We start from the raw sequence: 12,824 nt of genomic DNA, 5'->3' as shown, positions 1-12,824 counted from the left end.
CGTGGGAGGTCCGTGGTGTCCAGACTCCGAATACTAGGCTGTTCCTTTCCAGCCTGCAGTGTCCCCCCTCCTCCCCCCTGATGAAAACCGAGTCCTCCTTCAGGGGTCTTTCCGACGCCCACTCGCTGCTGGGAGTCTTCCTGCCGGCCAGGCCGCGGGGCGGGGTGTTCACTTTGCCGGGCCCTCTGGCTGCCTGGGGAGGACCCCGTGTCCGAGCCTCCTTGGAGCAGGGGGCGGGCGGGGGCAGGGGGGCTGGTGGGCAGCCCAGCCACAGAGAAGCGCGGCCCGTGCTTCTCCAGCCAGCGGGCCGGCCAGCAGGTGCGGGAGAGGGGAGCACGGGTCTCTGGGCAGGGCCAGCCGCCCCCCAACGCGGCCCTCCTCCTCCCAGCCTGCGGTGGAGCCTCCGCCCTTCCACGGGTCCGACCTGTGCGTGGAAGGCGTTGGTGTGCGCAGAGCCAGGAAGCAGATGCCGCCCATTTCCGGCGCTGACCGCCCATCCGCGCTGCTGGACCCTCAGCCGCTGAAGGTGCGGTCCCCCTCGGCCGTGCCAGGCCTGGCTCCGGGCCGCCCCCCGACGGCTGTGCGCGGGGACTTGAGGCCGGACGACGCACAGGCGCCCGCTTGCACCCTGCCCGCGCCCCTCAAGAGGCCGGCCGAGAGACGCTGCGAGGCGCAGTCCGCCAGGAAGTCAGCGGTCCCCACTCGTGACTTTCAGCTCGCAGACGGTCAGGCCCCGAAAATCCGCCTTCCCAAAGCCGAGTCCGACAGACGCTCGGGGGCCGACACGGTAAGCGCGCGGGCACGGCCGGCCGTGCTCCCGAGCGTGAAGTCACCGGAGGGCGCCCTGTTTCAGCCGCTCACGCCACCAGGTAGCGCTGCGGGGCGCTGACACCGCGGGTTGCTCTTGCTCGGGGTGGCCTGCTCCGTGGCCTCCAGGGCGAGGCGGGGGCGGGGAGCGTGTGCCGTGGGGGCACCGGCCCCGGGCCTGGGACTGGCCGGGCTGTTGGGGTCGCGGGGTCCCGGCAGCAGCAGTTCCCGGGGCCCCTCACAGGAGCGGGTGGGTGGCCTCTGTGTCGCTCTGTGTGCGGTGTGGTGCGCATCGGGTGGGGACGGGCGCCAGCGGGCCCCTGGGCTCCTGCATTCAGTTTTCCGAGGTTCCCGACGGAGCTGACCCTGCGTGGCCTGCCAGCCTGTCCTGGGCCCGGGCTCAGGGCACAAGACAGGTGTGGGGCAGCCCCGAGTCTCTGGGGGTGGCCCTGCCGGGTCTGTACCTCAGTGCCCTTCCCCAGAGGGGCCGGAAGGTATGCGTGAGGAAAAGGCAGGAGCCCGGCGGCTGCCACACCCCTGCCTGGTTCAGCTCCTCCTGAAACACACCTGCTGTTCCCTCTGCCTGCCTGGGTCTCTGTCTGTCTCTCTCCCCACACCTCCCTCCCTTTCTCCCCCCCTTTCACCCCACCCCTCCCTCCCTGGCACCAAAGCGTGCTTGCCGTCCGTCCGTCTGCTGGCTGGCTCTCTCCCCTGGAGTGCAGGTCCCTAATGGCAGCGATCTTCTGCTGTCTTCGCCGCTCACCCCGGCAGCTGGGGCTGTGCGGGGGCCCACGGGCGGTGCCCAGTAAGTGTCTGTGGGGCGAAGGCACGGGTTGTCCTCAGCGCTGGCCGGCCTCTGCCGGGAGGACACCCCCAGTCCCGCCCACTCTCCTCACCTCATGTCCAGTCTGCCACTGAGGCCGCTCGGCCCTCCCGCTCAGCATCTCGCCTCTTTCTGGGTTGTTTGCTGTTACGAGAAAACACAGCGTGCACCTTTCCGCAGGCATCTTTCTAGAAGCGTAGCGTTGAGGGGTGCACACAGCCTCAACTTAGCTCCGGTAACACAGCACTGCCGACGGCTGGCTTAATGACAGAAAGGTGTTCTGTGAACGTCCTGGAGCCTGAAGTCTGGAGTCAAGGTGTTCGCAGGGCCGTGCTCTCAAGGCTGTAGGGAAGAATCCCTCCTGGTCTCGTCCAGCTCCTGCTGGCTGCTCGTAATGCTTGGTGCTCCTTGGCTTGTCCTTGGGCCACTCCAGGCTGCGCCCCGTCCTGACGTGGTGTTCCTTCTCTGTGTCTCTGTGTCCAAAGTTCGCTCTTGTAAGGACACTGCTGTTGGATTGGGGCCCACCCCCTCCCTCCAGGGTGCCATCTTAACCTGATGACATCTGCAAAGGCGGTTTCTAAATAATGTCAGATTCACAGGTTCTAAGTGGACGTGACTTCATGGGGAGGGGGTCTTGAACCCGGTACACTGGGCCTTATGAGCACGGCCAAAGGGGCTGCACTCTGACTGCATTCACACCGGGGCCGTGCCTCCTGCTGCTGCCGACACTTGGTGTCAGCATGCGTCTTCGCGTTCGCCTCTGGAGACAGCGCGATGGTGCTCATTTGCATTTTGCTGCTTACCAGTCAGATGGCCCATTTTCAGGCGTGTGTTTCCCCTCCTGAGAAGTACCCACCTGAGCCTTCCGTCCAATTGTCCGTAGACTCTTCTTCCGGAAGGGTCTCTTTCTTCTCGACTTGTAGGAGTGATGTCTATTCTGGATTCTCCTTTTCCGTTGACTGTTGCAAATACTGTCCCCACTTTGTGATTTGTCTTTTTGCTTCCTTATGACATGCAGAACCACCTTGATTTTGATAAACCCAAGCTGGTCAACCTTTTCCTCTACGGTTGGTGAGTTTTGTGGCTGGTACCCTTACCCTGAGCTCATGAAGACAGGCCCCGGTGGCGGCTTCTTCTGTAAGTGCCGCTTGCTCGTGCATTTCGGTCTTTAACGCTCCTGGAGTTGATTTGGCGTGCGGTGTGAGATGGGTTTGATCGCAGTTTTACGGGGCTCCCCACTGTGGAAAGGCCCTCCCCACCTACCTGCAGCTTGCTGCTGTCCCGGACGGTGTCCCTGGACTTTCTGGTGAGCTCCGTCGGTCTGTCCGTCTGCCCTGGGCCAGTGCCGCAATGTCCTTGTTGCTACAGCCCACTAGGGCGTCGCTGGGCTGGTCAGGCAAGTCCCACGATCTTGTTTTTCTTCCTCAGAGATGACTCCGCTCTTCTGGACTCTTGACCCCTTTCCTTCCATACCAGTTACAGAGCCAGCTTGTCAAGACACACCAAAAAAAGTTTTACAAACATGTTTAAAGGATTTTTACATTTGATTTATTTCTGAGAGACAGATGTGAGTGGGAGAGGGGCAGAGAGAGAGGGAGACACAGAATCCGAAGCAGGCTCCAGATCCGAGCTGTCAGCACAGAGCCCGATGTGGGGCTCGAACTCACAGACCGCGAGATCGTGACCTGAGCCGAAGTCGGACGCCCAACCGACTGAGCCACCCAGGCGCCCCTGTTTGCACTTTTTTAAAGTTAGATTTAGTCTTATATGTGTTTTTATTTTTGATTCTAGGCTAAGTAGTATTAAAATTTGTGTTTTTTCTACAGATTGTGGCTGGTTGATAGAAATGGAATTGATTTTTATGAACTGATTTCTTTTTAATCCAGCCATCTGGCTAACATTTCTATCAATTCTGTTAATATATCTGAAGATTATTTCTCTGAATAATTTTATTTCTTCTGAATAATCTGGAGACTATTATTATTTCTCACATACACAGTTATGTCATCTGAAGAGTTTTCTTTTTCCTTGCCATTATTATACCTTTTGTATCTTTTTCTTACTTTATTGCACTGTGTACAACTTCCTTCATTCATTGCATCTCAGGTGCATATGCTCTGGTTGGTCATAATCCTTGGTTCATGGCATAGTTTCATGGTTTGTCTTTACACGGCCCATTCTTATTCAGATTGTCTTAAAAACATATTTAGAACCAAACAGTATCTGCACCCACCCGTCTCTGGCACCCCTGTCTTCCTGAATCACCCCTGAGGGGACCATTCTCCTTTTGTTGCATCTATCGGTATTCTTCAAAGATTTTTCATTTTAAGCTGTTTTCACTTCTTTAAGAAGGGCATCGCGCTTACCCGTTCGCCAAATATCAAATTGCTAAAATTCATCTGTGCTGCTGAATCTTTACTGTAGCTCATTTCTTTGTGCGACTATCTCACAATTATTCTTCCGTGTTCCTGTGTTGTGTATTTAGATCGTTTCCAGGCTTCGCTGTTGTGGTCGATGACTCTTGGAACATTCTTGCATGTGTCTCTTGGGCACAAGTGAGTGTTTCTTGTGAGTAGATGCTTCCAAACGGGATTGCTAGCTCATTTTCACCAACCAAATGGACCTAAGAAAGCAGTCTTGTTGTGATCTTGATTTACATCTCGCTGGTTGTGTTAAATATCTCAGTGTGCGTTTGTTAATTATGTAAATTCCTCTTCTGGGAAATATCTGTTCATCTCTTTTGCCTGTTTTTCTGTAGGGTTGTTACGCTCTTAGTATCTGTTGTGAGGAGTTTCTCCCAGTTTGTAACTGCATTTTCAGTGTTTTAAAGGTATCTTTTGATGAAAACTGTGAATTTTAATGTGGCCAAAGCTATCAATATATATTTTTAAAAGTCAGTGCTACTTTTGTCTCGAGAAACTCAGGGGCGCCTGGGTGGCTCAGTCGGTTAAGCGTCCGACTTCGGCTCAGGTCATGATCTCGTGGTCCGTGAGTTCGAGCCCCGCATCAGGCTCTGGGCTGACGGCTCAGAGCCTGGAGCGTGTTTCAGATTCTGTGTCTCCCTCTTTCTCTGACCCTCCCCTGTTCATGCTCTCTCTGTCTTAAAAATAAATGAAACATCAAAGAAAGAAACTAACTTTTCCTTAGGGAACCTGGATGGCTGGTTGGGATTCTCTCTCTCCCTCTCTCTTTGCTCCTCCCCTACTCTCATTCTCTCTCTCTCTCTCTCTCAAAAGAAATAAATAAAATTTTTTAAAGAAAAAAGATAATTTTCCTTACCGTGAGGTTTAAAAGATTATTTATCTACATTTATTATTAAGAGTCCAAATTTTGTCTTTGACATATAAGTCCTAACCTATCTGGAGTTGATATTTGACTATGGTGTGGTAACAATCAAATTTTATCTTTGGGGTGCCTGGGTGGCTCAGTCGGTTGAGCGTCTGATTTCGGCTCAGGTCATGATCTCACAGCTCATGAGTTTGAGCCCTGCATCGGGCCTGGAGCCTGCTTCAGATTCTGTGTCTCCCTCTCTTTCTACCCCTCCCACACACTCTCTCTCTCTCTCTCTCAAAAATAAATAAACATTTAAAAAAAATTTAATTAAAAAATTTATTTGAAAAATTTTATCTTTCTCCATAGGAATAACAACTTTGTTTCATTTATTTGTTGAAAAATGCCTTTCTTTCCCACTGTGAACTGACATCTCACTCTGTACATGCATGGGTCTGTCTCTGGAGTGTCTGTTCTATTCCACAGATGAATCTGCACCCCCCCCCCCCCAAGGCTGTACTGTCTTCACATCTGAGGGACAATTTGCCTCTCTGCCCATCTTCCTAAGGGTTCTGGTCCTTCTTGGATTCATTCCCTTCTATATAAATATCATAATTGTTTTTATCAAGTTCCACCACAAATCCTATTGAGATTTTGATTGGATTTGCGTTGAATCCCTAGATCAATTGGGGGGAAATTGACAAATTAATGAAATCTTATCCTCCTATCAATGAGCGTGATATATTTCTCCATTTACTTACGTCTTCTTTAAGTTTCACAACGTACCCCATAGAGATTGTGTCCATCTTTCATTAGGGTTATTCTTACTACCCTGATAGTCTTGCTGCTGCGTATGGTATAATTTTCTCATTGCTGGCTGCTGGCGTGTAGGATGTAACTGCCTTTCATATTTTAATTTTCTATACTGCCACATTTCTCAACTCTCTCACGGTTTCTAAAAATGCGTACGTATATTCTGAGTTTTCTACATAAGTAATTCTATATCACGTGCAAATAGCTTCATACCTTCCATTCCACCCTTGTCTATAATTTCTTTGTCTTGTCATATTGTCCTGGCTGGAACTTCCTATACAGTGTTGGGTATTATTTTTGAATTCCTGATTTTTAAGTGAACGTTTCTAACATTCCCTCATTGATAATGACGTTTTTCCTAGGTCTTTGTAAGTCATGGCTATAAATGTAAATGTATCGACACTCTAGCATGTTAAAGAAGTTTCGAATCCTTACCAATTATTACTCTAATTCTTTATAATTATTCTAATTTCTTTCAAATTTGTATTGTATGTGATGAATTTTCTCAAAACCGTTTTTTGCATCTGTGAAGTTACCATCAGCTTTTTCTCCTTTGTACCGTTAAAGTAGCGATAACATCAGTTGGTTTTTTAACTTTGCTTGATGTTGGACTTGACGTACGGCTGGATATTTTTTTTCTCACGTGTAGTTAAAATTCATTCTCAACCAAAATTTATTCACACTACTATTTCTTGGCATTTACGTCATTTCTGATTCAGACGATTACAAATAGCACTGCTATGACTGCTCTTCAGCCTGGGGAACACACATCTACTCCGTTCCGTCGCAATGGAACGCGGAGTCTTGGATTCAGCTTTGGCAGGCGCTCCTAAGGAATTTCCCAGAGCGAATGTGCCAGTTTACATCCACAACGACGTGAGGGCATTCCAGTGGCTCCGTGCTCCTACCAACACTAGCTGTTGTCTTTCCATCTGGGCCATTGTGTAGACGAGCGGTGGCTTCACATCGTAGCTTCGATTTGCCTTCCCTGATGACTAATGAAGTTCGGCACCTTTTCCTATTTATGTTCCATTTGAACATACTCTGGTGAAGTGCCATTTTTGCATTTGGACAATGTTTTTGGTTATTCTATTCCTATTGGCTTGCAGGAGTTCTCTAGATAGTCCAGATTCAAGTCCCTTGGTGGGTTTATCTATTAAAAAGATCTTCAAGGCACCTGGGTGGCTCAGTCTGTAGCCCATGTGACTCTCCATCTCAGGGTTTTGAGTCCCACATTGGGTGTAGAAATTACTTTTGTACTTTTATTTTATTTTTATTTTTTGAGAGAAAGAGAGCACGAGCAGGGAAGAGGGGCAGAGGGAGAGAGAATCTTTTTTTTTTAATGTTTATTTACTTTTGAGAGACAGAAACAGAGTGCAGGCAGGGGAGGGGCAGAGAGAGAGGGAGACACAGAATCCGAAGCAACTCCAGGCTCCGAGCTGTCAGCACAGAGCCCGATGTGGAGCTCGAACCCACAAACCGTGAGATCATGACCTGAGCTGAAGTCGGACGCTTAACCGACGGAGCCCCCCAGGCGCCCCTGGTTTTTTAATGAGGTTCCTGCAGGAATCACGCTACATTGCAAAGGCACCTTTCTCCCCTACCCCGTTGGCATCTATCCAGCAAGCATTTATTTTTCACGTGTCTTCGGGTCAGCTGCAGCAATGCTGGGTTCAGCTGGGGAACGCTGATCTGGACTCCAGCCTGCAGGTTGGTTCAGATTTGCTCCACGTGTCTCCTCCTCCTGGGATCCGTGGCTCCCCAGGGCGTCTTCTTCACGCGGCAGGTGGTATCAGCGTGAGAGAGCAAGCCAAACCATGCAGGCACCTGGAAGCTTCTATCACAACTGCATACATGGCACCGGCCAGACTCAAGTCAGTAGGCAAGAAAGGACACTTACGACAAGAAGGAGGAGGAGGAGAGGAGTGAATATGGTCTGAACAATAACCAAATGTACAACAATCCAATGTCTTGGTCACCAGTATTCACTTACCTTCTACAGCAAAGATACGCTCACCGCCTCCTGCTCTAAAAGTGTCCCAATCACGGTGTCAGGCTCCAAGTCCCAGACGTGACGATCCTACATCTTCTGGATTCTATATCCTCTCTCCTTCCTCCGGATAGCCATGAGCCACAAAGACAGATCTGGTCTGGGATTCACTTGGCCCGTGGCTGTTTCATGGATGCTGGCAGAAGACATGAGATTCCTAGATCAGAGACAAAGGACATTATTATTCGCTGCACAGCACGGGTAGCAGCACATCTATGACAGTCCCACAAAGATGATGTGATATGGCCCAGGTGTGTGCTCCACACAGTGTGTTTGTTGTGTCACTGATTCGGGGAATCCGCCACTTTGGTTTTTTTAATGTTTGTTTATTTTGAGACAGAATGCACGTGTGCAAGTGAGTCGGGGAGGGGCAAAGAGAGGGAGAGAGAGAATCCCAAGCAGGCTCTGTGCTGTCAGCGCAGAGCCCCACATGGGGTTAGATCCCACCGAGCGTGAGATCATGACCTGAGCCCGCTGAGCCACCCAGGCGCCCCTGCTGCTTTAGTAGCAAGCAGTAAGCAAGCCTGCTCTCGGTCTGGAGGGAGAGACCATCTCATCCCTCAGGACTGCTCACTGCAAACATGACCCTGAGAAATGGCCCGGGTAAAGGGCAGTCAGGGCCTTGCATTCTTGGCATACCCAACAAAGTGTGTAGGGTGCTCAAAAGACCCGTGGAGGACCGTCCCTCCCAACAATCCCCCCATCGGTCCTCGGCCTCTGGCGAGTTTTGACACGAGTGTCCACTCTACTGGCCGCTCAGATTAGTCTGGCCGACAGACTGACACCAAATCCGTTCAACTTGTCTGGTACGTGTTTGTTCAAGGCTGCCTTCGTCAGGCTCCAGGTGGCGGGAAGAGGCCCGCCTGCGGCGCTGACCTCAGCCGTGTCCTCCACACCCGGGATTCGCGTGCGGTGGGACCCAGGGGGCACTGGCGAGTCTTATTTCGGACAGTCAGGGCACAGTCCGTGGCAGACCTGTTACTCACCAAGACCCACACGACGGAGTCGAGACCGACCTCTGATCTTTGATGTCATTGCCAACATGGGGTGCAATAGATGGGCTGAAAAGCAGCCCCCCACGCCCCCGGAGAAGCTTCTGTCCACTCAGCTCCCACCCTTCACGCACGGCCTGGAGAGCACAGGTCTCTCCAGTTGGGCTTTGCTGTTAAACTTGCTTCGGCTGTGCCACATGGGCCGTGTGGCTGAGACGCTGCACCCTGGTGGCCGTGCCTGCCATAACCCAGCTGGTTTCACAGCCCACGTATGGAGGTGGGAGACCCAGTGGCGGGTCAGACCCAGTCACAGCCGCTGCTAGACGGTGCCTCTGGGCCGCATGCCGGCTCTGCAGGACGGACAGCACCCGACGGCCCCATCCTGCACCTCCAGGCTCTAAGAGCTCCCCGCAGGTGCATGCTCCTGTCCCCCATCCATGGCCACAAAATCAGTTCTCCTTTTCTTCCACCATCCCTTACTCCCTTCTGGAACATTCATCTGAAGGGCCAGGGCTACTGGGGATGGACCCTGTTTTGGTGCTCAAGGACCCTGCCGCCCCCACAGGAGAATCCGGGTGGCAGAGCCAGAACTAAGCCCTCCTGGGGCCCAGCTGCCAGCGGAGGGTGCAGAGACCCGGCGGCCTGGGCCAAGCTCCGTGCCCAGCAGCGAGGAGATGGCCGCGTCCCCCGGAGGGGGCGAGGAAGCAGGGCGTGGGCCCAGCACCGACTGCACAGTACCACACAGGTGGCAGGCGGCCTGGGGTGCCACCGAACACCCCAACAGTCGCCTGTTGCTGGTTGCCAAGGCGACAAAAGGCACACCACCGCATGCTGGGTCAGGGGTCGGCAAACCGCAGCCTGTTTCCATGTGGCCTGTGGGCCAGGAGTGGTCTTTACCTTTGTAAAGGGTTGTAAAAAAATAAATACATACAAGAGCGAAGAGGCGACAGACTTCCCTCTGTCCCTGTCACGGCGTCTGCTGCCCCCTCCACAGATGGCGACTGAAACCCAGCTTGCTGCCCCCAAGCACTCCTGCCGGTGCCACAAGCGGATCAAGGGGATCTTCTGCCTCCTGAGTCACCGCAGCCGAGCCTCACGCTTTGCCGCCACCTTGCACAGGTGTCCCTTCCGGGGCAGGACACGTCCCCACCGCCCGCCGGCTGTCCCCAGGCCAGCGCCACCTGTCCGGGGCTTCTCTCCGTTCCGGGCACCGCAGAGTGAGCCAGGAGTCCGCTGTGAGCATCCCACGCGGCCAAGGGCTCCGGCTCGCGGGACAGAAGCCAGCGTGTCCCTGCCACGGGGCGGCAGATCGGCTGCGCCGGGAGGGCTCTGTGCAGGCTAGCCCCGGGCTTCCGGGCCACCAGCCGGGCCACCGGCCAGCTCCACGAGACCCCTCGTCCTCCCGGCAGGTCTGTGTTCCCAGCCAGCCGGCCAACCGAGCGGTGTGCCTGGAGCCTTCGCTGCACCGCGACCCTGGGCCACGGCAGGTCCCCAGCAGGCGGGAAGCACGTTGTGTTCAGGAGCTATTCTCGGTCCCCTGCATTTCCGCAGAGATCTCAGAATCAGCCTGTCGACTCCGAAGGAAGGAAGGAGGGAAGGAGGGAAGGAGGGAAGGGGAGAGAAGTTGCTGGAGTTCTGTCTGGGATCACCTTGAATCTGCAGGTCACCCCGGGGGGAACTGATGCCTTTCTCATATTGCGTCTTTCAGACCGCGATCACGATCTGCTCCTTTTAACTGAGGCTTCTCCTCTCGGCTGTGTTCTGTGTGTTGGCGGTAGGGGTCTGGCACGTACTTCGCCGGGGTTCTTTCCCCAGGCATCGGTGGCTTTAATGCCGTAGCAAACGGGACCTCTTTTTACACCACGTTCTCGAGGCACGGCATGCACGCGGTGAGAGCAGGTCTTGCACAGACACCTGCATCACCCCCGCCCGGGTGAGGGGTCCCCGCTGCGGGAAGCCCCTGCGCCCCGTTCTGTACTCCGGCCGTCGGCGACAACCGCTACCCGCTGGTCAGCACGGATGGCTTCCCACCGCGCGCTCACACCGCCTGTCGCACCCGGCCTGTCGTGCGACTGCCACGCGGTGGTGCGCTCGCTGTCCCCGCAGAGGTCCGGGGGTCCGCCCGCCGCGCCTGCGACGGCCGGGGGCCTGCATCCCGTTCGGCGCGGCCGTGAGGGCGCCGGTCTGTGTGGTCACCAGGGGCCGGTCCTCCTGCTTTGCCGGCCACCGCGAGGCTCACCCTTGGCTTTGGAAGAAACCGCCCGTTTTCCGCCGTGGGCCCGACCTTCCGGGCTCCCTCCCGCGTCTGTGAGTTCTGGCTGCCGCGCATCCTCGCCCACCTCGGTATCGTGACGCTTAGGTTTGCGGCCGCTCTGGTAGGCGTGCTTTAATTTGTGTTCCCCTGACGACAAATCACGCTGGACACGTCGCCCTGTGTTTGCCGGCTCTGCAGGCGTCCTTGTGAGGTGCCCGTGGCTGCCGTCTGCCCACTTTTAAATTAGGTCGTTTGTCTCCTTGTTATTTATTTGGCGCTTTTCATATAGGCTGTCAGGTCTGCGTATTGAGAATCGTTTCTCCGAGTCAGTGGCCTGCCCTTTGCTTCCTTGGTGACGCCGTTTGAAGGCTAGAAGTGTTTCACGGAGCCTAATTTGTCAACTTTTCCTTTTGTGACAGGGCCCTTGGCATCTCGTCTGAAATGGCTTCGCCCACGCCCGAGCCGTAGAGATGCTCTCCAGTGGCTCCTTCTGGAAGCCCTGTGACTTTGACCCTCACAGTTTGATCTGTCATCCATCCTGAGTTAATTTTCGCGCAGGGCGGGAAGGCGCCAAGGTCCCTGTGGTTTTCGTAGCGACGGCCGGCGGACCCGGCGCCGTTCCCGAAAGGGCTGGCTTCTCCGCCCTGAACTGCTTGGCGCCTCGTCAGAAACAGACTCTCCGGAACGAGTTCTGGCTCCTCTGTGCTGCGCTCTGTTTCAGCTTACCTTCCCTTGTACCAACACCGCGCTTCACCACTGTCTCCACTAGTTTGGAAACTGTTCTGGAAAGCGAGAGGGCAAGTTCTCCCGCACGATTTCCTCCTCGACGCTGCCCTGGCTGTTCTGCGTCTTTGGGTTTTTCTGGTTTGTTTGGCTTTTTTTTTTCTCCACAAAAATCTTTATTTTAACATTTAAAAGAAAGCTATTCTCTGTCTTTTGAATTTTCATATAAATTTGGCCACCCGCTTGTGCATCGCTCCAAGAAAGACCTGGTGGGCTTTTGACTGCGATTCCATCAAATCTGCAGGTCATTTCGGTACGGAGACATCCAGCGTGAGGTGTGACGCGTCCCAGGCCACCTACATGCTCCTCGGGTTTCCTCTGCGATGTCTTAGCGCAGAGTTGTTTTTTTTTTTTTAATTTTTTTTTAACGTTTATTTATTTTTGAGACAGAGAGAGACAGAGCATGAACGGGGGAGGGGCAGAGAGAGAGGGAGACACAGAATCTGAAACAGGCCCCAGGCTCTGAGCCGTCAGCACAGAGCCCGACGCGGGGCTCGAACTCCCGGACCGCGAGATCGTGACCCGAGCCGAAGTCGGACGCTCAACCGACCGAGCCACCCAGGCACCCCTAGCGCAGAGTTTTTAAGTCCAACTTACTCAGATGTATTTGATATATTCTTGATACTTTTATAAATGTATTCTATAAATTTTGATACTTTTATAAATGGTGCTTTTTTATCTTTTTTTTTTTTTTGGTGAGAATATATAAAACCTACTGTCTGACAAATTTCAGTTATTCCATACAGCGTTCTCAGCTGTAGTCACCGTGTCTTACACGACGTCCTCAGACCGTAGTCATCTGTGTGTGGACCCTTTGACCAGCCTCTCCCTGTGTCCCCTGCACCCAGCCCCTGGCAGCCACTTTTCTGCTCTTTCTGGGAGTTTGACTTTTTTCTTTTGAGATTCCACTCGCAAGTGTTACCAATGGTGTTTTAAATTTTATTTTCCAATTCCTTGCGCCAAGGTATAGAATATTCCGTTGTTTTTTGTACATCGACACTATAGCCCAAAGTGCTGGTAAATTCACTTCTT

General features: G+C 53.4%; 1 protein-coding gene across 4 annotated transcripts in view; it reads left to right on the top strand.

The window, feature by feature from the left end:
• TTLL8 (tubulin tyrosine ligase like 8) overlaps nucleotides 1-12,824 on the top strand; it is an 81,347-nt gene that overhangs the window by 41,517 nt on the left and 27,006 nt on the right. For all 4 annotated transcript variants that reach the window (XM_043563029.1, XM_043563027.1, XM_043563028.1 and 1 more), the window contains one exon: nucleotides 389-869. In XM_043563029.1, the coding sequence (XP_043418964.1) occupies nucleotides 389-869 (481 nt within the window). The remainder of the gene's footprint in view (nucleotides 1-388; nucleotides 870-12,824) is intronic.

The sequence above is a fragment of the Prionailurus bengalensis genome, chromosome B4 (genome assembly GCF_016509475.1).
Source record: "Prionailurus bengalensis isolate Pbe53 chromosome B4, Fcat_Pben_1.1_paternal_pri, whole genome shotgun sequence".
NCBI lineage: Eukaryota > Metazoa > Chordata > Mammalia > Carnivora > Felidae > Prionailurus > Prionailurus bengalensis.
The sequence above is the reverse complement of the archived record's forward strand: the minus strand, read 5'-3'. Positions and strand labels throughout refer to the sequence as shown.